Source organism: Betta splendens, chromosome 10, assembly GCF_900634795.4.
Source record: "Betta splendens chromosome 10, fBetSpl5.4, whole genome shotgun sequence".
NCBI classification, from domain to species: Eukaryota; Metazoa; Chordata; class Actinopteri; order Anabantiformes; family Osphronemidae; genus Betta; species Betta splendens.
Window position 1 is genome coordinate 6,682,770 of NC_040890.2, and position 26,703 is coordinate 6,709,472.

Below are 26,703 nucleotides of genomic sequence, written 5' to 3' on the forward strand. Positions count from 1 at the left end.
CCAAACTCCAACAAAATCATATTAATGGTAAATGAATATTAAATTAGTACATTTTAGTACAAGTGTTTTTTGACATTTTAAATTAGTTTTATTTAAAATAGTTCTGCATATTTATTTAGTACTAAACTAAAAGATTAGAGTTTGGAAATACAAACTTGAATGAGGGTAATGATTTTAAGCAGGAGAACCTGTGCCTGTAATGAAACATGAAACATGACTAACATCTGATCGTGCAACACGTGTCAAAAGCAGTGGAAGCGACCTTTATTGATCTCGAGAGAAACCTGAACCTCAAAGCAGAGTCACAGTCATTTCCTGCAGAGGGCCCCCGAGTATGGTTTTCTGCTCTCCACGGCTGAGGAACGGAAGCAAACAGAAGGACAGTGGAGCAGTTTTCCCTCTTCCTCTCAGTCTGTGCGGAGGATGGAGCTGGAAGTCTGAGCAGGGCAGCTGGAGCCTGCAGAGTTCCAGCCAAGCTCCGAGTTTGACCTCCTTTCCCTGAACTCAAACTCTGACCATGAAGCTCTGGCTTGTGCTTTGCCTGGCGCTGATCTGGGTGGAGCTCCACAACGGTGAGTGAGCGTCTGTCTTGGTCTCATCACGGCAGTGCAGCGCCCGGGTCGTCTGCCCTCCGGCCTGTGATGGTGTCAGGGTGTAGAATGGGTGCTGCCCCGTCCTCCATTCGGTGTGTGCTCCACGCGTCACTACAGCAAATCTACTGAAACGCTTAGAAATTGTGAAGCTTTGTCGAAGGCGTGCGCATTTTCTTTCTGCGAACCAACTGAAACCAGCTGGTCCTGAGCTGTGCCACAGCCGTTTCTAATTAACTGATCGACTCTGCGCTTTCCTTAAAGCCGCACGGACGAATGAAACAAAACAGATATCTGGAAATCATGCTGCGGAGCAATCGCTTCGCTCCTCCTGGTTTGTGTGTTCACCGGTGAAAAGAGCTCGACCTGCTGAAAGAGAGGCTCAGTCCTCGTTCCAGTAACGGGGATTTCACACTTCCTGTCCAAATGTTGTCACAGCTGGACGAAACTCAGCCAGAGTCTGACCCTGCTGCTGCGTCCGACAGGAACAGGGCGGCTGAAGGTGCTGCCGCCTGTCCTTGTCGTATCGTTTCAGTCCCTCCTTGTCCCTCGCTGATGTGTTTTCAGGCGCCTGCCAACAACTAAAGCGCAGAAAAGACGCAGGAGAGAGCCGGGTGAGACCGGGGGGCCGACGGGTCAAGCGACCCCTCAAACCCAAGGAGGGGGGAGCGAAGGGCCAGTCGCTGCTGACGCAGGTGTTGGACAAGGGCCGCTTCCTGCGCCTGGGCCCGAGCACGGCGCTGCCGCCCGGGAGGAGCGTGGAGCTGCGCTGCAAAGGCAGCAGCATCGGGTGGTCCTACCCCGCCTACCTGGACGCCTACAGCGACTCCCGCCTCAGGTGACGCCCGCTCACGCCCGCCCGCCCGCCGCCCGCGCTGCGCGGGGGTCTGACGGCTCTGTTTGCTGCCTCCAGCGTCAAGCACAGCGACAAGTACAGCCAGCTGCTGCTGACGGCGCCCTCCGCCGCCGACACGGGGCCCTACAGCTGCTGGGTGATCGTGTGCGACGGCACCGAGTGCGAGAAGGACCACGACCGCTCCTATGTCTCCTACATCTACTTCACAGGTGACTCACGCTGGAAGGACGTTATAATAAGGCAGGAGCTGCCAGGTGAGTTATTATCTAAGATTTTTCCTCCGAGCAGACAAGGACAACCTCTTCGTCCCCTCCGCCATCCACTTTGAGATCGTATACCTGCGCCCGGACCGACCCGCCGTGGTTCCGTGCCGCGTGACCGACCCGCAGGCCAAGGTGTCTCTGCACAGAGAGGTCCCTCCAGAGGAGCTCAACGCCAACGAGACCCTAGTGACCTATGACCCCACAAAGGGCTTCGTCCTGCAGAACCCCAGCCCAGAGCATCAGGGGGTCTTCTATTGCAAGGCTGTGGCCAGGGGCACCCCTCAGATCTCCAACAAGTTCCATCTGCTCTACGTGGAGGGTAACACACAGGCTTCACCTGTCTTCCTCATCTCACTGTCAGACACAAGCACATAACGTGACACCTTAATGATTGAAAGTGCTTAGAAGCCTAACGGGAGTCGTGAATCTCACGCTGGTTGCTTCATCTGCTTCCAGGAAAGAAAGGGCTGTGGTTGAGAGTCGCCAAATTCTCCTCATTCCTCACTGCTCGGTTTATGTGGATGCTTGTCAGCTGAAATACTGGGGAAGGGGGGATTTATGACATAAGCTAATAAGGCTTCACATACAATTAAAAGACTTAACGTGTTGGTGCACCTCTGGGCGCGGATCTGTACCTCACTTCATAATGTGAAGGAGACGTAAATGATGGGCGCTCTCTCCCTCAGTTCCCGTTAGCCCGCCCTTTGTGAGTCTGGAAGCGTTTCCAGGCTCCGTGAGAGGCGGCGACGACATCAACGTGACCTGCACGGTGCTGGGGGAGCCGGAGGTGGACGTCAGCTTCCTCTGGTTCTACCCTGGACAGGTAGGAAGCAGGAAGCAGGAAGCAGGGCGGGACCGTCTGCCGTCACGCAGCGGCAGTAAGTCTGGTTCTCGTGTGTTCGTGCAGGACCACCATCGTCCCGTTCGCGTCCACACGTCCTGGAGGCTGGTGAACCGAGGCAAGGGCCACGTCACACGCCAATCCCAGAGCGTCCTGACAGTGGAGGACATGGAGACCATTGACTTTGGAGAATACATGTGTAAAACCAAAAACCCGCAGGGTGAGACGATCGTGGCGACCAACATCTCCAACATCTCCCCATAGTCTCTTCTCATTGGCTGTTCATGGTGTTGAACTGTTACACACACCTGACACATGAAATCACAATGTACATGTATATACATACATACATACATACATAGAGGGAATGTAGTTTTAGGCTGCAGCTTGTTATAATATTAAAAACCTGCCATATCCTTTAAGAAATCACTCTTAGCATTAAGTTGAAGCTATATGGAGCAGGACTCCAATTTATAAACCTGGATTGCTTTTTCTCCAATCATAAACATCTACATTAACACAATTAATAAAATCCTAACCACCAACTCCTTGACCTCAGTGTTGTTGGATGACTCACCCGTTAGAGTTTATGAATTACATATAATACCAGTGCAGTTGTCGGACACTTGTTGTAGTTCAGCAACAGGAGGAGGGAAAACCGGTTTAAAGCTAAGCGCCAGGCGAACGTCTTAATGTGCTCCGTATGTGGAATGTGATCCGCAGGCCCAGGACTTGTTCTGGTACAATGAAACACTTGCCGGTTCCACTCTGCAACTAAAGGTAGCGTAGTAAAGCATTTTACGCGTTTAGACTTAAAGCAGCAGATACAAGAGTGTGATGATACTAAGCAAAAACCGTCAGTTATAGATATGCGCACGTCCGTCCTGCACAAAGTTAAATACAAGACTTTATTAATTGCATATTTCAAACAGGGTCAACAACAGTAATATCAACTCCGCACAAAACACTCAAGACATTTTGAACTTCTCGCATTTACAGCCAAAGCCTCTTACAGTCAACTCATTACAAAGAGCAGAGTTTAAAGCGGCATTATATCGGAGGGTTCAGTAAGGGGTGACTGGCAAGACTCATTCATGCACAGACTTGGATTGGTCCCTTGGACAAAGAAACTGCTGAAAGTATGTCTCAGGCCACAGGTTAAATGTATATTTAAACATGTTTAAACACTTAAAAATCCCAACATGTAGTAAGGCAGCAGAACAACCTGCCCATTCAGACGGAGGCGTGAACGGCACTGATGGCTCCCGAACTAATGGTGGGATGTTGACAATGTAGTGTAACAATTTCAGAGATACCAGTGTATGTCTCAGCCGTGAGAAGAAGAGAGCCTGCATTCAGAGCGCTTCATATTTTCTGTGGATGTGGTTTTCAGAATCAAAGCGCTCCTCCACAGTGCAGTGCTGGATGTATTTGCTGATTTCAATGCATGTGCTGAGCTTCAGGGCAGACCAAGCTTTGCCAACCACAAGTAACAAAAAATAGTGTTTCATTACATAAAAGTCCTGAGATTTTTTTTTCCAACCCACAGTGTCCGATAAGAAAGGCAAAAAACAAGGTGGCCTTGCTTAATAAGTGCTTTTGTGCAATTTTTTTTGTCTGTAGCATCTTTGTATAGACAGAACTAGAGTTTATCAAGCGTCGGCTGTCGCGATACGTGAACAGGAGACAAACGTAGCTCCGTGTTGCAGAGAGAAAGCAGGGTCCCGCCGTTATCTGGGCGAGACAGGAGAGCTGGGGAAGACCCTGGAGCTGTGCGGGGACTGGAGGCTGAAGGAGTGGGAGGGGGAGTGCAAGGGTGAGGTGGAGGTGGGGGACACCTTACGGGGGCTCCCGAGCTCCCCATTATGGAGCTTCCACAGCAGTTCCTCATTCTCCATGGACAAACGCTTGTTCACCTTGGACTCCTTCTGCAGGGATTCCTGAAGCACGGCCTGCTCCGTGGACAGTTGTCTGGAATGAAACAACACAATGTTATTAGATTGTTTGCAGACATTAGGGTTTTTTGTGGAGCATAAATAACTTACAGTAGGAGGTCAGGTCACATTGTCCTTCTTGACAACAAATCTGACAATGAGTGGTGAGCAAAGCAATGACGGTGGGGGACATCACCCTGGTTACATGTCACCGCTACCAAGGAAAACTCTAAATCGGTATCTAAAAGACGTGGTTGTAGTCCAAGACCCAACGTACCAGTGGAGCGTCTCTCAGTCAAGCAACGGCGTAATCTTGTCAGTCGCTCACTCAACTACTTATAGTGACAGCTGGTTTGACAATGGAACCACGAACAGCGGCTCTCAACCACACTAGCCTCCCAGTAAGATGTAAAGGTGCTAAGTTGGTGTACGTGGGGTTTGCATGACCCCTAGTCCACCACTGTAGTTCAGTCACAGTCTGGTTAAATATTTAAAGAGGCAGCTTTCCAAACTCGGTTAGGTGTTTGCATACTTCATAGTCTGGCTTCACTATAATCATGTCATTGCTTCGTGTGACTGGAGGTGAAAGGAGAGAGAAAGAAATAATAAATGTTCACCTTGACAAAGCAGCGTGCTTTTCCATCCGGGCTTTAAGGTCCTCATTCTCCTGCTGGACCTTTTTGAGGCTTTCGTCCAACTTCACATTTTTCTCCGTCTGAAGAGGAAAGAAGGGAAAAAAAGTTACAGATCGACTCAAAAGTCGTACTCTTTATTATGACCTAGCAATTGCTTTCATCTGTGCCAACCCTTACCAGGGTGTCAATCTCCATCATCTTCTTCTCCTGCTGGTGGAGCTGTTTGTTTTTGATTTCCAGCACCACCTTCAGACTCTCCAGCTCCTGCTCCAGATACAGGGTGTGAGAGTCTTTCTGCAGAGACAGGAACACAGATGGTCAGAGCGTAGCGCTGACACTGAGGGGTACTGCAGTCTGGAGTATGCGCTCCTTCACTAACTGAAATCCAGGTAGGAGTGAACACATTACCAGTTTAGTATGTGGATGCTTATTATTCTGTCAGCTTGAAGCAAATTGATTTTATTAGACCAAGAGAGAATTCCAAATCAGACAAACAGTTTTTAACAAAATGACTAAAGTCTACAACCCCTCTCAGTCTAAAGGCAATATGTAACAGAGCTGTGGCTAATGTTGCCCTTATTAACACCAGATGTGGCGTGTCACATTATTGTGAAGCAGTTAACTTAATGACTCGGTTGCGCCAGCATCTGATGCAGTCACTTGCTAGCGAAGAGCTCTGGCAGCTCGTCCGTGAAACAGCACTCTGAGAAAATTAAAATCTACAATGCATGAGGTGGAGCTAGTGGAGGGCAGCCGCTGGGGCAAACGCAGGGATGACGCAGAGTTTAGCCCACTGTTCACACAGCTGGACGTGGCAAAGATTTGGCAATGGTTAAATCAACAAGCAGAACTATATCCTTTAGGTTTGTACCAGAATAATGTCTTTGAACTAAACTTCAAGGAGCAGATCACTGTAATCACTGTCTGGTTCTTGGGGCAAACAACACTGAAGTCACAAGATGCGGGATGAGGTCTGATAGTACCTGACTGTTCTCAGCCATCTCTTTCCTCTTGTTCTCCTCTGCTGTTAGCTTCTCAATCAGGGCATTGTTCTCCAGAGTCAGCTCCTGAATCTGTGCCTGTGGAGAAAATCAAGAGAGTAACGGGTTTGCACATTTGTTGGTTAGTTTGATGCCACTGGTTAGAATTGGGAGACTGTAAAGCTTACAGACAGTGAAGCTTCAGCATGCTTCAAAGTGGTTTCCAGAGACTGCAGCTCATCACTGTGGGCTTTCCTGAGCTCTAGAAGTATGGTGTGGTTAATTATTATTGATATATTCAAAGGTAAATGGACTTGAGCAAGCTTCAAGAACCTGTTATGGTATAATAGTTTGATTTAGCACTTTTCCACAGACCTTCTAGTGACATGTCACACTGCTGTTTAATACACTGGAGCTGCTCAGCATGGCTGCTCTGGAGTTCCAGCTTCTTTGCATCATGACTCGATTGAAGGAGAGAGAAAGAAATCTTAATCTTAAAAAAAAAAAAACAATACTTAATTTAACAGGTTTCATATGTAGGTACGTATGATCAGAGGTAATACTGAACATCGTAATGAGAGATGGACCTGCTGTTGCATGAGACTCTTGCACTTGTCAGCCTCCACCTGGTAGGTGAGGTAGACCTTGTCCCACTCAGCCTGGTAGAAGGCTCGCAGTCTTTCTTCCTGCTCGGACAGATCCTTCTGATGCTGCTCCTGCAGGTTTTGCAGTGCATTGTCCAGAGAAACACGCAGCTCCTCCTTCTCCTTCTCCAGACGCTCCGAGGAATGGACGGAACAAACTGAAAAGAAAAGCTGAACTTCAGTGATTGTCAGAAAAATTGTCCAATGAGGAGCCTCTGTTCAGCACACGCACCCAATATTTAAGAGTGTGCATGCCACTAAATGCTCTTCTTTCCTTTAAGAGAGAGACGTGTAACTACAGTTTAGTTATTTAGGCAGATACAGATAAAGCAACAAGTCTCGTTTCTTTCACAATATGCTGAAATGGTAACAGTTTTTACTGTAGTCAAACTCCAATAAGTTGGAGTAAGTAAGTAAGTGGACAATGTTTCCATCACCAAGTGGCTATATCTGCTCTGAAGTGGGCGATAGTGTTGCTCTCACTCTCTGTCTCCTGATTAAGCAGCTATGCACAATGGTGAAGCCCAGCAGGGGGCTTCAACTCTGACACGGTCAGTGTAGGTCCCCACCAGCTGTGTACAACAAGACAGTCCACGCTCAAGCTTAGAAAGCATTTTAAATGTTTTGTTGCACACAAGCTTGATACCAAGCAATTATTACATTACAGCTCAACTGTAGGCATATACTGAATCCAGATGTTGCTCTGTTACCACATCTGTGTGTGCTCTTCTCTAATCAGTCATGTTACACTTTGATGTCCACTCCTAAACCACATATTTGTTCAGAACAGTAACATTAGAGGCATCATAGAAGGATCCTTGGTACAGAGACTCTGCTTCTGCACAGGTAAATACCTTACCCAGAATGGAATAACAGCAGCAGATCCAGGAACAGAGGCCAAGCAACAGGGACTAGTTATCGGGCTTTGGCATGTATAGCTCGAACACAACCCAGAATTCCACAACCATGTGTAACAGATCTGGTCATATGAGACTTTCTCCAAATCCACCCCACAAAAGCACGTAATGCTAATACAGATACAGCTCATGGGGAGGGACCCTGGAGATCTAAGTTAGCTGCATGTCCATCCCACTCTGAGCGGAATGGTGAGGATGGGGCACATGATGGGAGTCACGCGGAGGCACTGAAGCTGTGAGGGAGCTACAGCACAACTGCTGCCTTAAGTAGCAGATGACAGATGTCATGTAAAGTAAGTACACGTAGTGTTTGTACAAGTGCATTCAGTCAGTCAGAATTTAGGCCCAATTGTGTGGACCTCCAAAATATGAGTTTTAATAAATAGGCCAAAAATGTGTTTAAATAAATGACAAATATGACAATGCAATTCCATTGTCATTGTGTAATAATTGAACACTTTTTTAGCTTTAGGTATTAGAGTGGAGTTATCACCATGAAATGACATGTCAGAGACCTCTATTTAATTCCAGAAGTTATTTCAAAACACGACCAAGTCTGTTTGTGTCAGTGCAAAGATTTTCCTGCAGTGTAATAGCTGATGAAATAAATTAATGTGAAACTTTGCCTAGATGCTGTGAACATGCTTCAGAACGAAGCGGCCGGAAATTAGCCAAGGGAACCAACCAAATGCAAACAGGAGTCAATTAACATTTCCCAAAGTTGTCATGTACTGTAAACAGACCGAGCCAAAGGATCAAAATCCACTAGAGACATGTAGTAAACAAAACCTGTACCTGTAGTGTATGCAGTGTTGACAGTGTTTATCTCTTGTCATTCAAGTGAGGCCAAGGTGACCTAACTTACCCAGCTCTCCCCGAAGGTTGACCAGCTCCTGAGAAAGCTCCCTGCACTGCCGTGTGGCTTCCTCACTCTGCAGGGCCAGAAGCAAAGAGTCATGATCCAAGTCAACACTGTTTGGTGGATATCAGCTTCAATACAGATGCTGTACAAGCTTGGGATCACTCACTACTGCAGCATTGAGGTGTGAAAGCATATAGACATAACTCCGGGTAACAAATACTACCAGGGATAAACAGAGAGGATTAAAGAAACATTCAGTCTCACCACATGCCTTGTGTCGGTCTAATGCTTTTCTGAGTCACTACTGCAGTAAAGACAACCCTGTAACTACAATACTCCTCTAGAGTTTACAACAGACATATTGATCATCCAGGAACTGTTTACCTCATGCTGTCTACCTCACTCTTGCTGTGTGTAAATTGATTACGCAGACATAATTTAATAGAACATAAACTAAAATGACCAGATACGAAAAGACCTCCACAACCTCACTGATCATACCCCAACTCTGTAGCTAGTCCTTACTGCAGAGAAGAACAATGTAGAAGCCAGTTACCGTCTCTGCAGTGCAGGGAGCACCAAGGCACGCTCTACTGCCAGAACAGCCCATGATCTGGACCCCACTATGAAGACCCTGTTCTCCAGGACAGGTGGATGCACCACCTCTCCCTCACTGCTCCGACTACATCTGAGGCGCGACTGTAAAAGCTGCTCCACTGGCTGTGCCGAGTGACTGCAGAGTGCATTACCGTATTACTTCTAAAAAAAGAAAAAGGGGGCAGACTACAGTAGTACAAGCGCCGCCTCCTCACTGGGCCACTTTAAAACCAGCACTGGAGGAGGAGTGGAGCACACAAATTGTCAAGAGTTGCCGGACATGAGTTGTGCGGTGACCTTCCTTGGGGATACAACATGTTCCAACCACTTATCCAAACGTACATTAAATCATCCCTTCCCCCTCCGCTCCATTAGGCAAGAAACCGCTGTAGAGCTACAGGCTACACGGGCACAGACTCCTCATAAGAATACGATCTAGAGCTGTGGGCTAAACTCCAGCCTTCAGTCTTTTTCTAAAAAAAAAAAAAAACAAAACTCAACTACAGCAAATAACGTCAGGCAAAAACAGTCTAGAGTATATTTTAACCTTGTTCTACATGTACAGTATCTAGGCAGAGAGAGCAGACATGTCCCCAGAGCATATGATGATGATACAACGTCAGGTGTAGAATAACACTTGATGCTAGACTAAGATCAATGAGTAATTGCTTTAGATCAGGTTACAATTTCCTGGAGATACTGTAAATATTAGAATACCAGTAAAGTAAAGCTTCGTAATAAATACTTTGTGTCAGGTTTCATGTTCTGGATGAGAGCAGGTATTTAAAAGCATGTGTAAGGCTTACACAAACACAAGTACAGTAATAGTGCTCAGTCTTCAGTGTTTGGCTGCTGTTCATAACCATATGCAGTCAACAGCTGGGACATTCTCGCACTCTGATGGCAACGTCCAGCCTCCTATTCTTGGTCTGTACGAGTGCCCACCAGATTCCACTGTGCACTACATTACATTCACGGCTTGGCTATTAATACACTGATAGACTGATAATATGAATATTCTTCTGGGTGTTTTTTTAAATATTAAAAATTACTGTTGTTACTAATATTAAATATTACTAATGTGGACAATCAACCTGAGAATTTCCACCCCCTTCCACCCACACACACACCTCTGCCACCTAAACAGTGAATGTCAAACACTGAGCTTTAAATACCAGCTGTATCTTAAAGCATTCCATGTCATTATACATGGCTAAATGTAGACTGGTGAAATCAGTGTAACATGCACACGTGTGTGTGTGTGTGTATAACTAATTTAACTTAGTCATACTTAACGTATAGACTTAATTCTTTATCCATCAGTTCAGCAACGCCAGGAATAAAAAGATGGAAATATTACTCACTGTTCACAAAGCCTGAAATGGGACAAACTACTACAGCTACCCTGATTGTTGCCACTAGAGATTTGCCTGGTGTCAAACTCTGAAGTAAGAGTTGTCGTAATCTAGGTCAAAGGAAACAAAATCATAAGTTACTTTCTGTACTATGGCTAAAGGACTTGGCAAGTTAACTGTAGCAAGAAGCACAGGGGCTGAGATGGAGGTGCTGCTGTTTTTGTCCCCTCTGACACACTGAACATATTATGCATCTGTAGATCCTAAGAAATGACAACAGGACCTTAAAAATTTAATACTGTACTATGTAATTTTATGTCTAACATTCTACATTAGTTTGGTGAAGCGAGTGAGTAGTACTGTATGTGTAGAATAATCCCATTGGTATCCTGTCAGAAAGGCTACATGCTAGTCTCAAAAAAAAAAAAAAAAAAAAAAAAGATTGCTGAAAACCTCAGAAGTGATAAACGGTTCACACCAAATGTTGATCTGTGACCATTTTGGTTGTTAAGTGGATTTTGCATCCTCAGCATCACACTGCAGGCTTTTGTTGTTGTGCAGTAGTTATAGTCCAAGCTAGTCATTTAAAGATTAAGTAAATCATTATCCAATAATCAGTGCATGGCAGTTTCTAAGCTACAGTATACAGTACATTAAAAGCAACATATACTTTTCTTACTAATGTAAATAATCTAAAGCACCATGTAAGGCTACTGTATGAGAATATCAATTTCTGCTTGTGAAATTATCTAGGGATAGTTCATATTACCTGGTGAAATATTGTGATTACTCATAGTTGGCTGATCTATAAAATAAATAAAACATTGTAAAAAAAAATAAAAATAAAAAAGGACTTTCAACTGTTATAAAATCTTCTCACCTTGGCCAACGTTTGCTGCAAGACTATGGTCATTGCCTCAAATCTGCGGTGACTGGCTGCCAGGAGCCCTTGGAGTTGCTGGACTGTGTGGTTCTTCCTCTCGACCTTGGCGACACTCGCTGGTACCACACCTGGGGGTCTGCTGCTTTGATTTGGTTGGGCCGATTGCTGCTGAGAACGTTGCTGGCAGGCCCCAGCCTTGGGTTTGTTTTTGTCCACTGCAAAAGAGCATGTGTCGACTGCTGTGACAATGTTGATCATCATCATCAAGCCCCCCTCCATACCCACTGAAAACAGGTTGACAGCAGCACCACCCACACTACACACTGACTCACACAATTAGTTTTCTATATCCTAATTTAATCTGGTCCTCTGCAGACACTGGTCTCCAAGGACAGTATATTCTTAAGGTCATGTTGTTGTAGTTTTGATACAATGTCAGCAGTTTTAAGAATACACAACAGGAACACTAGCAGTTATGGAAACCTACCATACTAGTACCAATAAAAAGGACCATAAGTAACCATAGCAACGGGACCAACTGAAAAACTAAAACATCCCAGGTGTCCAATATATCCCAGTGTGGCATCTGTCTAAGCAAAATAATGATGCATCTACTTGAAAAATCCCTAGGTTTTACTGGAAATGTAGAGAAAACCAAAAAGGAAGCTGCTGCCGATTTAAACACGGAAGATGCCAAAAGCTACTGAGCAAGGAGCTAGTATGATAAGGGAGGAGATAAAGATTATGCCATTTGTTACTAAATAAAGAAGGGTTTCTTTGAATTACAATGCCCTCTACTGGTAGAGCAAAGCACAAGCAGAATCACAGACATACAGCACATAAACAGCTTAATAACAGCACTGCAGACTCCGCCTACTACGACTACTGCAGATGAGAAATTCTATCATATTTATTCCCATTTTTAAAACCTATAACTACAAATGTTAGGCCTCAGTGTTCAGGTGTTAAAAATACACTTAAAAAAATATTATAGTCTAAAAATAAATTATATGTTATTACAGATGTGCAAGACAGCACCATCAACAGCACAAGGACACTTTCAATAATGTTTATATACATACAATGCTCCTTGTAATAAAAAGGAAAGCAGTTAATTTTAAAAATTCTACTGAATATCCTTACCTATTGAAATAATTAAAAATGATCTAAAGACTCAGGCATTAAATACAAGATGCAAAGATACAAAGCATTATATGCATATCCTAAAAACTACAGTTTTTATCGGTTTCTCATTTCATTTTACACTGCATTTTGTCCAGTACGCTGCACATAAGCACTTAGGCCACCTCTGTTTGCTGTTCTATGGAGGGCCTGCAGCTTTGATTTAGACTTAGAAAGTGGCAGTATTACTAGTATACTTAGTATGAATACTGGGTACACAGGCCTGCCGCTGTAAGAGATGTCACAACATAGCACAAGGCATGATGGGTGACGACACACTTCACAATTGAACAGTTGTTTTGGTGCTGAAGACACAATACACAAGACTGTTAAGTTACATGTAGCATCAACTAAACGGTTTAGTAAGAAATCATGTTCTTCATCAAGCAAGAAATACACATTTTAAATAATGTGAAAACATCAGAAAGTCGAAGTATTCCCACGCCACTGTTCAACAATCAAAACAAGGTTCCCCTTAATCAGTCTGGAGACAAGAACCAAAATAACCCTGTGTACATCCTCAGAGTGAAACACGATTCCTGGAGGTCCCACTAGTGACCGCAAACTGCTTTTTGACATTTGATACCTTGAAAAAGATGACATCAAAAAAATGGAATGCATCCTAACGTCTACCCTCTGAGGTAAGGTGGTTTTAATACACCATTTATGAATCAGTCTTTACAAACATCTACCCAGTGTCGTAGTGAAGGTAGGTTAATGAAAGATGAACCTTTCGCTCACCAGACTAGTAAATAATTGTACTAAAAATAAACAGCAGGAACCGCAGTCAGCATGGGTCCACAAACAGATTGAAAAAAAAAAAAGTTAATTATTATCAATTCGTATATTGAATAAAATTACATCTAATCTTTTTCAATGTGTCAAATGAAGAAAAGCAGTTTGCCGTGCTGTTCATGGTTCCATATTGCACAACAATTTTATACATAAAAGACAGACCTGCTTGAAAAACTACAGCACTCTTCCTGCATCCTGACAGCAGCTGAATACTTCGGAGTAAACCTTTGGCTGTCAGACGCACATGGATGTTTGACAGCGAAAGCTTTGGAGACCATAACATTTCTCAAAGCTTTTAGTAAATTCTTTAAAAAGGAAATAGCATCCAAACACCTAAACCCAATCCGGAGTAATGCATGAATGTCATGCCATGACGCCCTTGAGTGTATCACATCCAACGGTAGTGTAACAGCAGTACTGAGCATCACTTGCAGAAATATTCATCAATAAATATAAAACAAAAAAAAACAAAACAAAAAACAGTCCACTGAGACACAAATTGAAAAAAATGTGAAAGCACCCAGTTCACCATGGCAGGACTCCCAGGACAAAATTTAATTCCCAGTGATAAAGGCTGGAATAAACAGGAAAAAAATCTCCTAATCCTCCTGGTGAAGCTCAGCTGTATTCACCCAACAAAAAAATCTAACACGACAGAGCAAGTCAGCATCTGATGATGGCGGTGCTCTAGTAGAGTCAGGATGCTAGTAGGACAGCAAAGGGGGAGAGCTGGGAGAAAAAAAAGGGGGAGGGAAAAGCAGAGATACTCCACTGACACACAAACTGCACATAAATGCAGCCAATGGGAACTGACTCCAGGCTCCACCTCTTTACTGTATTCATCCATGTAACCAATAGTGAAAAGATAACAGTGTGTTCGGGGCAAGGTTTTTATCTGATAAGCTGTTTTTAGCTCACACGTGCCGACAAGAGCATGTGTTAGTGCCTCCCCAAAATCCAATGGACATCATGTTTTGAAACAAGCAGGTCCTTGCACGCGTTTCTTTTATTCTATACAATTCAAAAGGCATAATAAATAAAACTTTGAGACAAGATGCTGCTACAAAGAAGAGAGAAACCTTACCATATGGATTTGGACAAACAAGCCTGGCAGAACCCGTTCTTATTAGAGGACTTGCTGTAGCACTTGAAACCTGTTTGCTGGTTGAAGCAGGCGGCTTGATTGCTGTGGTCAACGTCGCTACAAGCAGAAGATTTAGATAGAGAAAGAAATGTAATGGCAACACTGGCAACTGATCACAACTTAACCTGAAATATAAACAAACTTAGGTTGAAATCACAAATATTAGCCAACAAAGTTCATGGTCAAATCAAGTCCAAACAGCAAAGTTTTCTGGGCTTACTCACTAGCATACATTGAAAATGTGTGAATACATACAGTATATAACAGACTGCTGGAGCTATAGGGTATTTTACTAACAAATCTGCAGTAAACAGTTGGTGTGTGTGAGTATACTCAGGAGATCTCACTTGGATGAGTGTTTGTCCCAGAGGTAGAGATGTGCCTTGGTTTGAATAGAGACTTGAATGGGGTTGGTTTACTTGCAGCTCCTGCAGAAACTGTTGGCAAGTCAATAAATGTTAATAGATTAAAATATGAATATAAATTGGCTGAAACAGAAAAATACCCAAACAGCTGTAGTAGTACAGTCATCACTAAAACGCTAATTCATCATAAAAACACACAACCCTACTGAGACAGGGTGAATTCAATTGTTCAGATTTGAATTGTATTTAGACAGTGACACAAATTAAATAAACACTAGCCAAACAAAACTAGTGACAGGACACAGCTTGAGTCGTCCTTGGCTCTAATACAACTGAGCTCCATTACATCAATGTTTACCTCTAAACAACACAGCTCATATTCAACTTCCACTCACTTACTTTTCAAGAGCTCCCTGTCCTTTCCATTAAAGGCAGTTAACAAAGGAATAATGCAAAAACGATAGGATCCAATGAGTAGACACGTAAGGAGGGTGAGATCACAGTTGGAAGGTGCGCTACGCTGCGATAGTAAAGACGAGCTGTTGACAAAAGGAGCTGGCAATTCAGTCCAAGTGCAGCTACGAAGTCCTGTGTAACCAGCCATTAGTTTTCAGTTTGAAAGAGAGAAAGAAAATAGCTAAATTGCTCCTATATCCATCTCAAACATCAGTTCTCCAGGAGAATCCGTCTGTGTTCTCTGCTCTAGGCAACGCTGTGGGTGAAATAGAGTGGAACAGAATCTGTTGCCTTGACAACTACAAGGGTAACCCCCCTCGGTCTGGAAAACAGGTCCACTCAGCCAATCACAAACCCAAATGTTGAGGAAAAATACTAGTAGAATAGCCCATTGCCTAACCCTTCTCCCTCTCCTAACGCAATACACCAGTCTGAAAATTAATCATCATAAAAAGCATTAACTGATCAGGAACACAATCCCAGTTCAGACTGGGGTTGAGCGCATTCACTCTCCAATCCTTTTTTTTTGGCAAACGTGGATAAATCTGAAAGGGGTTTGGTCCTTTGGAAAACGTACCTCCAAGCCCTTTCTAATAAAAACATTTCCAGTATGCTTAAATTTAAATTGTGGCTTGACCATAAAGAGCATCTGCTTTAACTCCATTTATTTCCATCTACAATACGTTAGACTTACCTTGTGTACTCTTAGCATCTTTACCCAGCTCACTAGGAACACCAGCTTCACTGAGGACCCTGGAGGGTCTTGGGGTCTTGCGTAGCAGTAGTAGAGGAGTAGGAGGCCGCCCGATAAGAGAAGGGCGAGTTGGAGTCGGGAATCCATTCAGCTGGTGCTTAGTACTTGCTGCAGAACCATTTCCAATAGAGGGCTCTTCTGTTGCCTGTGCTTTCTGAAAGCCTGGGATTTTAGCAGCATGAAGCACTTCAATTGCTAGCACACACTCCAACCACAACATACATAGATTTACATTGTCATATCAAAATACACATGCACAAATCAAACCAAATTCATTTTACACTGTTAATAATGTTAGTAGTTTTGTGCTACACAGACTAACGTGCTACACAAATGTCAAAGCAGAGAAAGCAAATCATTAGCTCTCTGCTTAAAGGCAGGTCATATGTATTAGGACCAAACCAACGGTGGCCTACTCTCAGTGTTTGCTTATTTGCAGGTCAATGCTTTCCTCTAGGTCAGAGTAGTCAGTTGTTGTAGTCCAGCATACTGTCCATTGAACATTGATAATTCCTACCTGTAGTGTTCTTCAGTTTGGACTGTGGTATAGCTCTGGAGGTGGCACAGTTATCCCTTCCCAGTGTTCCCTGCTTCTGCCTGGTTGACAGAGAAGCTGGTCTGTGACTGGCAGCTAGAGACTGCGATAGCGGCGTTTCTCTTTTTGGTGTCGGTGATGAGCCTCTTCGAAATCTACTCTTGCCTTCATTCCATGAGGCTTCTTGTGACGTTGATTTGCCGGACTCTTCCTGTAAAGGCAGAAATGTAGCCATTAGCAGTTCAACCGTGTTTTGATAGAATGCAGGCAAATCATGTTATGTCATGTTTGAAAAAGCTATTTGGAACCTGTTCTGCTTAAGGTGGTGAATGGAGAAACCTGTCAGGACATAATTAACAGTACTAAGTAATTGTTGCAAAATTTGTAATTAATCCCTTTTATACTTACTATGAGGCTGATCTTCTTAACTTCTGTAGAGGAATTTTCAGCTGGTCTGTTCAAAGCCTCAGTCTTAGTGGCTCTTTTATTCTGGGAGGAGCCGTTAAGATTCCCTGCTTTGGTCTGGCTTGGGTGGAGGCCTGCTTTGGGAATGGTGAAGCTAGCTGGAATTCTCTTCTCCTTGGGCGACCTAGGCATTGGTGAACTAGCTGATGAGAAGCGAAGCCGTGTCTTGAGGACTGGAGGCTTTTGTTGACCTAAAGCTGAGCCCGTCTTGACCTCAATTTTTACTGACATGCCCTGCTTTGGAGTTGGTCTAGGATCTGTTTGGCCACTTACATTAGGGGATTTTTCTGGGGATGTGAAGCAGAAGGTCTGGTTGGCAGCATGTTTTGCTGAGGGTTCTACTACTTGGCTTAAGGCTACTTGTGCAGCTTCACATGTGGGATTACTTCCAAGGATTGGTGAACTGTGTACATTTGAGTTTGTGTTGCCGTCTACTGGAAATGCCCCATTATTGTCTTGTCCATCAACAGAAGTAAGTCCACTTGACTGGATCAGTGTCATGTCCAAGTTGCCAGCCTCTTCATGCACTTGTCTGTCGACACTACTGACAATTTTAGTTGTCGTACAGACAAGAGTAGGTCCACCGATTGCTTTTGTAGGACTAATCCTATTAGCTGACCCTTGATTCCCTCCTGTGTGTGACGGTTCGAATTGGGAAAGTGGGCTTGGCACTGATATTTGAGGCCTTGTTCTTGTTATGACTTTAGATTCTATACCACCAACGCCTAAATTAGGAGCCCTTTTCATTTGCAGCGCTGCAAACACATGTTCCTTAGGAGTCACAGACACTGGCTGCTGTTTAACTGGGTTAAGTCCTGGGCTGCTTAAGTTAGCGGTGAAGGGGGACTCTGAAAAGGACGGGAGACTGTGTATCATGTTCCCCATGTTTTGCACTGGTGTAGAAGTATGAATATCATCCGTGTCTTGCATAGTTGACAGAGTGGAAACAAAGGACTTGCCTTGTTCTGGTGTAATTGCTCTGGGGAAATGGGGCATGCGATCTGCCTCATTGGGAAACTTAGCCTCTTTTACACCATCTTCAGAGGATGATTCACAGTTAAAGGTCATTAGAAAAACCGTTGCATTCTCATCTGGCAGAGTTACTAGAGAGTAGGATGTTATCTCGTTTTCTTCCGTGAGAAAATCACAGTTGTCTGTTGTAATGAAAGTCCTACCAAGACATGGATGGTTTTTGCTGTCCTCCGCGATTCTTTCTGGTGACTTTTCAGACACGTCAGGCAGAGTGACTGATAGGAGATTAGATGTACCAGGTAAGGCTGGATGACCCGCAGCTGGAGAGGGTGAGGATTCATCTAGGGGGGAAACTACTAGGAGGGACTGGTCTTCCCGACAAAAACTGTTGCTCCTTATGACCATTTCCCCAGAGCTTAGGGAATAACTGCTATTATCTAAAGACCCGCTCCGGGACAGCTCGCATAAACTCGACTGGCTCTCCATCCCAGCAGAATCTGGTGAAGGAATTAGGTTATTACTTTCACCCGCTGTGTTGTGGAAAATCTGGTACTCCTCTGATCCGGTTTCTTGGTCGTGCATCGTACTTAAATTGTCATTCCAGAAATTCATACTGGCATTAACAGGTGTGGCAATAAATGTTTGGTTAAGTTTCATGCTCACACTAGATAATGTATCCTCCTGTGTTAAGGCAGCACTGTAGGCATTATCCACAGGGGAACCTTCACTGATGCAGTACTCCTGCATGCTGATTTGAGGGAGGGAGGCGCCTTCTCCATCACTCGGGTTAAAAACGCTACTGCTGGAGTGAGGTAGAGAGGATGTGGACGAGTTGCTATGCTGACCATTTGGTGGTGGACCCAGGTGCAGGCCTCTGTGGTGTACAGAGACAATCCTCTCAGATTGATGAGTGGACACGTGAAACGTCTTGTCAGACATTTCCTGTTTCCTGGGACGTTCCCAAATGCTGTAGTTACAAATAGCCTACAGTTAGTAAGCAGCAGTGTAATTCATCACGTGTGAAGATCAGTCAGCAGTATTTGTAAAGCAGAGCAAGAGATCAGAGTTTTGCACATGTCATTTCACAGAACATCTTATCAAAAATCACACTGGCATGTGTTGGCACCTTTCTGCTCTGTTTAAGGCTGTAAAAAGGCCCAAGTTTCCTGTAGGACTTCACAGCTACATCTGTAGCAGTAGCTGGAAAAATTTCTGATTGATTTATCATTACAATGACAAATGCAAAGACCATGTAAGAATTATGCTTAAGGATCTGCAGCCAAATACTGCAAAGTACGGCATGTATTTTGTACAAGAAACAAGGTAGCCAGGTATGTGAACTCTTTCTAAAGATGTTTTACCAGTTACAGTTCAACAAAATACAACTTACTCTTGACCTCACTTACAGTATATAGTTTACATCTATTGGCTACAACTTCCATTTATGCTGAGAATAAGTAGAAGTTGCAGTATCAAACTGTGATTTTATAAAAGCTAAAATATATTCAATTTGATACCTTGAGATGTTTCCACTCTAAATTGGGACAGTACAGGTTTGGTGTCAGTGTCCTTGTTTAAATACTGTTATAATAACCACTGCTGTGCATACCACAAAAATGTGTCAAAACTGTATTGGTGACTGTTATGTGTAAAATAAATAAGAGTGCATAAAAACAAGTAATAAGAAATTAAGACTGTAGATCATTTTCTATAGCCTCAGTGACTAATTAACTTTAAGATGTGACCTGAGCCAGCAAACGTCTATCAGCAATTTACCTAAAATCTCAGCCTCATTTACAAAATAATTCCTATTAAGTCAATCAAATTTCAACAGATCCTACAAACAGCATTTTTTTTTAAATATCATGATAAAAGAAAAAACACGTCCTTGATGTCACAATCATTTGAGTGCTAACAGACAATATTTTCAATTTATCCTCCTTTTAGACATATTGACTTTATCAAAATGAGCCCTACTTCTACCAATCCCAACAATACAAATGTAGGTGGATAAGGTTTGTTTAACAGGTAAAGAAACGCCTTTCACGCCTTTCTTTGCTTTATAACCTCGAGTGATTAAAAGATATTGCCTGGATAAATCTTGGCAACAGCAGCCTTTCCAAGGCCACTGCAGTGGTTTGGATGTACAGTATAAGGGCAGCGATATCAGTAGTTAGTGTGTCTGCATGTTAAACAATGTCAAGCAACAACCCAAGAGAAAACATGAGCCGACGATGTTTATGGAAAAATAAAAGCCTCAGAAGTTAAGCTACAAGAAACTAAACAGATGAAGAGAAAAACACTACAAAGAAATGACAACACTCACCTTATAAATAAAATAAACTCCTGGTCAACAACTCCACTCTCTATTCAATGTTGCAATGCAGAAAATAAAATGTCCAGTCAGCCGTCTTGCCTGTAGCAGATATCACTCACTGTCTGCAGGTTCACCCAGGCTATTATACTTGGACAATCCCATTACTGCTTTCCTTCCAAAACCACTAAATCCAGCCAACCAGGCAGCCGGCGTTGTGTTCACAGGCAACTGTGCATTAGGTTCTTTATCTTCCTCTCCTTCCTGATGTAACGTGATTACGTCCAGCAGGCCTACTGCAGGAGTGGATCAGCATTTTCCCCGACAGCACTTCTGTCTGACACCATTAGCAACTACTGCCTGCTCCCTGACACAAGCACATGAAGGCCCTGCGAGACTCTGCACTCTGTTCCACTCGCAAGTTTGCAGAGGGAGCGAGGCAGAAAGACAGACAGCAACATGTTACCTTATCCATGCAGAGCCCAGTGCAGGGGGAGTGGCCAAGGCTGGTCACACCGAGTTGGCATTCACTGTTGCTAAGCAGCCAAAGTCCCTTTTTTATGCAAGAATGGATCAGGCATTTTAAGCAAAGGATAAATAAGGAGAGAGACAGAATGACGGGAGGCCTAGGTGCAATAAGGGTTTGTACAGTTTAAGTTCTACACTTTAGGACAACTATAAAGGTGAAAAAAGAAAACACAGGGTAGGATCGTAGTAGAGGTTATAAGTTCTCCAAAGGCCTACTGGTGTACACAAGCAGCTCGACACTTGATCCCAACGCTACAGCAGTGCTCTGACACCAGATTCCAAGATCACCAAGACTCACTGTTGGCTCATTGCACTGAAATACCATTAGTAACAAGAATACAGATGTCTGAAGGTTGAGTCCTGAATAGAGTCAAAAATACGGATGCAAAATCAATTTTCAGAAAAATACATTCAAGACATCAGTGATGTGCAAGTCCCCCTAAACATGAGGCACGTGCAGTACCAGCTAAAGTTACACTGAAACCTCACACAATCAACTCCCTGTGTGGTCTACTGGTCCACGTATTATAACCCATGAGCACTGTCAACATTGTCCCTGATAAATTATAAATAAATGTAACTAAATTTTAATCTTAACAGATTTTCTGTGTGTAATGTATATGCTTCACAGTATAAAAAAGGGACAGAGATGGAGAACATAGCCTATTTGTGAAGCCCCTCAGGCACCATGTATTCAGCCTCAGATGGCCTTTCCTTGAATTTGCATGGCTGACTTCACATATCAGTCTGACAGTGAGTAGTGATGAGTAGCACTGACAGACGTCAAAAGGCTGGGCAAAAAGCAGGCCCACGCTACAGTAGGGCAACGGGTCAAAACTGGGGGATTCCAGCCCACACAGCACGAGAACAAGGCTTTCTTCTATACAACCACACGGTCTGGCTGGAACAGCACAGCACTGAGGTCAAACACAAACACAAAGGTTCCCTGTGCTCTCGCAGGAAGAATTGAAAAATGCTCAAGTCACGGCTGTGGATCCATTTCATCTGTTGAAACAGAGGCATGTCAGCTTTGTGTTTTGAATTTCCATAGAACTGGTCCAGGACCATGACTGAAGCACTTCATAAACAGGTGTCAGCTTGGACAAAATTAACATGAAGAATGTTAATATTTCTAAGCTGCCATTTCCTAAATCATAAAAGGAAATGTTGCCTTAACAGTCTCAAAACAAACAATAAGATACAATGGAAACAATATCCTGTGTTCTTGCTAAATGTTACCTGTGACCTCACTCCCTCAAGGTTTGCTAAACACACAACTAATGGAAGTGATTGTTAGTTAATCCCCCAGCCAGTCAGTCAGGTCTAAAATTCAATCAGGAGTAAACACAGGATACACACAGTAAATACGGCAAAAACGTTACAACAGAGTAAACTAACTTACGCAACCCGTTAAATATTAACGTTAACCCAGGAACAAACTGATATTATGGCAAAACGCCCCAGTATGAGAGGATGGTAGTGGTCTTCAATACAGCTGCAACACGGGGGAAAACACTACATTAATTTTAATATAAATAAATCTAAACTGGAGTAAAGTCAGATGAATAAACACCATAAAAGCTAAAGGTTAGGCTAGCTTAAACGGTGCTAATGCTAACTATAAATGTTAGCTTTTAACTAACCAATACCGAAAAGTACCAAAAACATGTAGGGGTGAGGCTGGAGACGCTTACCACCGTCCACGTAATCAAAACATGAAGTTTAGTATTTTTTCCCCACAAATAAGTCCACTGCGCCGGTGACAGGACCGACACCGGTGGCGGGAGGCGGCAACCGAGAAGCTCCAAATGAGGGAACCACCTTCACCTGCTCGTCCTGCCTTTAAGTCGTGAACCAAGCGAAGTCGCCTCCATTCTCCGCTGCCTCCTTTAACGGATCAGCTGCCGTTCGCCTGAACTTTGACACGACGTGACGATCACAGCCCACTTTGCCAGTAAGACACAATTGGTTGGGTTAAGTTAGGTTCAATCAAACGTCTGGCTTCATTGGTTCAGTTATTAGTAACGCATTATGAAATGACAGACACTGACTTCAAGCTTAGAGAGGTCAACCACCAGATACCATCATGTTTTATTATTTCAAATCTGAATGTACAATAATTAAATAATTACATGACTGTAAACCATATGATGGCAGGAAGCGAATCTATGTACAAAGTAAAAAGTGCATTGAGTTAATAGAACCGATGGGCACTCTGAATACCCCAGTACAAATAAAAGGCAAATTAAAGTAACTATATTTACCATAGGCAGGGGATCGTAAACTATGTTATAAAAAAACAGGCTTGTGTTAAAGAAACCTAATAATAATAATAATAATAATGAACCAAATTGACTATAATTATTTGTATAATTACATCCATTTACATAAATTCTGGAAGATACTGTGCTTTGTGATAAACTGTAAATCAAAATATTGTATACTGCATCGGTTTAGTCAGGAAATTGGTTTTAAGTTAATAAACAGGTCCAGACACTGTAATGATAATCTTTCTATGTAGATCTTCCACACACAGTAAATGCTACCTTGCAGCTTCATGTCGCTGCTGACATAACACAATTTGGGCAACAATTTTATTTATCTTTATGGTTATTCTATCACCAGTTTTAATGGTCAATCAATTATATAGACAGATTCAAGACGGTCTTACAAATTGATTGAGTGCATGGGACAGAATAAATGTGCCAGACTATAAGACAGTGCTATTGTTCCACATTGGTTTTAGGCCACATGGCTACTGTCCATTAGTGTGGGTCTGAGGCGGGACTCCCTGTCCAGAAGGCAAGTTAATTTGCACACTATCAAATAGGGAGCAACGAAGAGGGCAGGAGGAGCAGCAAGTGTTTTCCAGGGATGTTGAAACTAGAGGAGCAAAGCAAGGAAATTTGTGTTTCCTCTTGTGTCCTTTGGCAAGCAGAGTTCAACAGCCGTTTCCCCTCCATGTCCTTTGTTGCTTAACCTCCACCCTGCTTTCATTTTTTGACACAAGAGGGCCAGCTCAGGCCTCCACATGATGCAGAGACAATGATATACAGGACCACCTGAAGAAAGAACACAAAAATTACTCTGTGAGCAGTTGTTTGGTTATTGACACAATTTTGTCTATACAGCCATGTTATCTGGACTCACCAGGCACACAAGCACAATGACGACAGTCAGCTTAAGGTTCTTCATACACATGGCTCGTGCAAGATTTCGACTTGTGGTCTTAAATGTGACTGACTAGAAATGCATGACCAGTAAATAACATTAATTCCAAGTATGAATCGTCAAATAAATAAACAGTAATGAACATACATTAGTCAATTACAATATTCTTCAAGTATAACGAACAACTGAAACTCACAGAATCAACCAGATTTTCTGTCTTATCAATCAGCAACTCCAGCTTCTCTCCTCTCTGAGCTACCAAGTCTGTTAAAAGACACAGAGAGCCAGAGTTAACTGAGGTCAAAGCAAACTTTCCTGCAATAAGACCAGCTGTAGTAAACTGTTGTCAAATCAGATATTTACAACAGCAGCTCAGCAGTTTTCAGCAAAATTATGCATGTTAAAATGCTGTTGATTTTTCTCACAAGAATATTAATTTTCAGTCTTGCAGAGACAACTACCAATACTTTGTTGATTGATTACTGGTGTAGCGCAACATATTTTATCTATTTTTGTATAGGTCCCTATGAATATGTATTTTGTATCAAGCATCAGTGTATGTGAAGATTAAGGAGTAGCTCACCTATGTTGCGGACCATGATACCCTTCAGGTCATCAACTTGCATTTGAGACTCAGTGACACGATCTGATCCACGTGGGTCTGAGTGGTGTTTCTACAAGGATGATTAAAGGCAGAAAAACATATTTAAAGGCATCTTGTGATGACTATATCTGTTTTGTCAACTACATACACATTCACACAACACTATTACTCAATCTTGTCATACTCACCATCTGAGCTGCCAGTGTTGAGGAAAACTCGCTGTTCATGGCATATGGTAGGGCTGTTTGAGCTCGTGACCCGTACGTGGTCTGGAAACGCTTCTTGACCTCGCTGAGGAAGCTGAATGCACGTGACCTCTCAAAGTCCTTTAACACGCAGAGGTCTAATTAATACCAACAACTTTATTTCGAATATTAATTATCAGCTGGCATTTTCTTTAACACTGTACACAAAAATGAACTACATCTGAGGATTTGCATACTTACATCATCAGTGATACACAGGTATATGATTCTGTCATGGCAGATGTAATGAAAGAGATAGCTATGAAAGAAAAAAGGAAGTTTGTTTGTACAGTTCTTTGTCTAAAGAAACAAGAACTACAGGTAACTTCACTATGAATCTAAATCATCATGTTATTTTTTTAAAATTGATTTCACTACTTGAATTATTTTATTCTGAATACAGTCATTCTTTTTATTAGAAAATAACTAGGAGTATTTTCTCTGATGATTTTGTTCAGATGCGTAGCTGCAGCTTACGTGTGTCTGAAGTTTTAATTGAAGCACAGTCCTACCTGCCGTGACTGTAGGTCAACTTGTTATTTTCTGAAGGGATTTTGGCTAAAATCTGTTCAGTAACTTCCAAGAAATTCCCACCACACCATGCATGCTTGGCCAGGATGGTGGTGCCACGAGCCACCACAGCAAACAGAATTGCCATGGCAACAGCTGGGGTTTCAGCACTAATACTTGCTGATAACACAAAAAAAAAGAGTGAGGTGTTAGCTGGCGTTACCTCGCGAATGTTACAGGCAGAGCATGGGTGGGCTGGAAAAGAGGGGATTGCCCAACACAAAACGACTCTAATAAAACATTTGATGACAGCGTTACAGGGACGGAAGACATAGACAAGAAGCTCTATGAAATTACGTGTATCAGAAAGTCAAACTAAACTAATCACTAACCTAAATGGCTAAATTATTCCGACGTCAGTAAAAATTAAAACAAAAGCAACAACAAGCTAGGAAGCTAAAATTGTTGTCTACCGTAGGAAACGTTATCAAGGAATATTTAACGTAATCCCGGTTAAGTAACTACTGTCTAAATCTTATCCTGTAATTTCTATAATTTATAATGATGCACACAATACCTCAATCTGGTGGCGCTCTTCAAAGTAGTTCATTTACAGCAACATCTGAACAGGTTTCAGTTGCTAGCAGGCTAGCTAATCCTTTTCGAGTGACTTCTGCTTTGATAACAACCTAGACCTCCAGACCGGAAACGAGTACACTTTCTTTTTGGTCAATGTAGTTCTTACCGCATTACCTACTGCGATAACTCAACAGTGTCATTTCGCCTTTTGAACTACATTTCAAGTTCCTACTGTGTACGTTGACGTCATGTTTGATAAGGGCGTCACACCATTGCGACGTACGGGGAAGCCCAGGCGTGTGGGAGGCACACAAGACCCGCCTCCTTATGCACGTCCGTCATGCAAGCGTTTTAGCCGCTATTTTAATCACCAGAATAAAACTCAAAAACAAATATCAATCAGTTTTACTGTTTCTAATAAAAAAACAATGCTTAAATATAATATATTATAATATATATGTATTATATAATAAAAATAATTATTATTAATATAATATAATATAATTACAGCCTTTGCTTTTATTATAATACGTGCAAATTCCTTACGTGGACTTCATAAAAATAAACATTGATTAAATAAAACTGTAGTTCTGTAGTTTTTGAAGTACTCAGAGCCCGGATGACATATTGTTATTTTATCCCTTTAGTTTAACTTGCAGGATTTGCAGTAGTCCATATTACACAGTAATATCCGCATTACCTATGTATACTTCCAGACAATACAACA

The 26,703-nt window shown here is 42.8% G+C and overlaps 3 protein-coding genes across 7 annotated transcripts; 1 reads left to right on the forward strand and 2 right to left on the reverse strand.

Moving 5' to 3' along the window:
- The first annotated feature begins 293 nt into the window (after positions 1-293).
- On the forward strand, positions 294-3,095 carry pdgfrl (platelet-derived growth factor receptor-like). Its single transcript, XM_029164948.3, has 6 exons — positions 294-572; positions 1,158-1,428; positions 1,504-1,655; positions 1,735-2,028; positions 2,396-2,532; positions 2,617-3,095. Exons 1-6 carry the CDS (start codon positions 518-520, stop codon positions 2,812-2,814), a joined length of 1,107 nt encoding a protein of 368 aa, XP_029020781.1. The 5' UTR covers positions 294-517; the 3' UTR covers positions 2,815-3,095.
- Positions 3,096-3,439: 344 nt separating this feature from the next.
- On the reverse strand, positions 3,440-22,846 carry mtus1a (microtubule associated tumor suppressor 1a). 5 transcript variants are annotated; one of them, XM_029164879.3, is made up of 15 exons: positions 22,695-22,846; positions 16,997-18,992; positions 16,571-16,799; positions 15,994-16,215; positions 14,826-14,915; positions 14,419-14,535; positions 11,355-11,572; positions 8,526-8,592; positions 6,687-6,901; positions 6,475-6,592; positions 6,288-6,361; positions 6,103-6,198; positions 5,297-5,413; positions 5,102-5,199; positions 3,440-4,521 (listed from the first exon to the last, which is right to left on the reverse strand). In XM_029164879.3, the coding sequence occupies exons 1-15, from the start codon at positions 22,739-22,741 to the stop codon at positions 4,281-4,283; spliced, it is 3,945 nt and encodes a 1,314-aa protein (XP_029020712.1). In that variant the 5' UTR covers positions 22,742-22,846; the 3' UTR covers positions 3,440-4,280. The 5 variants fall into 5 exon arrangements, with proteins under 5 accessions (XP_029020712.1, XP_029020713.1, XP_029020714.1 ...); XM_029164880.3 differs by having other exon boundaries at positions 22,562-22,784; XM_029164881.3 differs by lacking the exon at positions 22,695-22,846 and adding an exon at positions 20,352-22,291.
- Positions 22,847-22,925: 79 nt separating this feature from the next.
- On the reverse strand, positions 22,926-26,216 carry sybl1 (synaptobrevin-like 1). The gene is made up of 8 exons (XM_029164884.3): positions 25,975-26,216; positions 25,400-25,577; positions 25,089-25,146; positions 24,831-24,968; positions 24,622-24,712; positions 24,235-24,302; positions 24,018-24,110; positions 22,926-23,929 (listed from the first exon to the last, which is right to left on the reverse strand). Exons 2-8 carry the CDS (start codon positions 25,543-25,545, stop codon positions 23,861-23,863), a joined length of 663 nt encoding a protein of 220 aa, XP_029020717.1. The 5' UTR covers positions 25,546-25,577; positions 25,975-26,216; the 3' UTR covers positions 22,926-23,860.
- Between the last annotated feature and the right edge of the window lie 487 nt (positions 26,217-26,703).

Coding starts and splice junctions, on each gene's coding strand:
- pdgfrl (XM_029164948.3), top strand. CDS start 518: ATGAAGCTCTGGCTTGTGCTTTGCCTGGCGCTGATCTGGGTGGAGCTC. Junction 1,429..1,503: donor TACAGCGACTCCCGCCTCAG/GTGACGCCCGCT, acceptor TGCTGCCTCCAG/CGTCAAGCACAGCGACAAGT. Junction 2,533..2,616: donor TCTGGTTCTACCCTGGACAG/GTAGGAAGCAGG, acceptor GTGTTCGTGCAG/GACCACCATCGTCCCGTTCG.
- mtus1a (XM_029164879.3), bottom strand. CDS start 22,741: ATGGAGGCGACTTCGCTTGGTTCACGACTTAAAGGCAGGACGAGCAG. Junction 6,199..6,287: donor ATGCTGAAGCTTCACTGTCT/GTAAGCTTTACA, acceptor TTTTCTCCACAG/GCACAGATTCAGGAGCTGAC. Junction 5,414..6,102: donor AGATGGCTGAGAACAGTCAG/GTACTATCAGAC, acceptor CTGTCTCTGCAG/AAAGACTCTCACACCCTGTA.
- sybl1 (XM_029164884.3), bottom strand. CDS start 25,545: ATGGCAATTCTGTTTGCTGTGGTGGCTCGTGGCACCACCATCCTGGCC. Junction 24,969..25,088: donor ACCTGTGTATCACTGATGAT/GTAAGTATGCAA, acceptor TGCGTGTTAAAG/GACTTTGAGAGGTCACGTGC. Junction 24,303..24,621: donor TATCATGGTCCGCAACATAG/GTGAGCTACTCC, acceptor GTCTTTTAACAG/ACTTGGTAGCTCAGAGAGGA.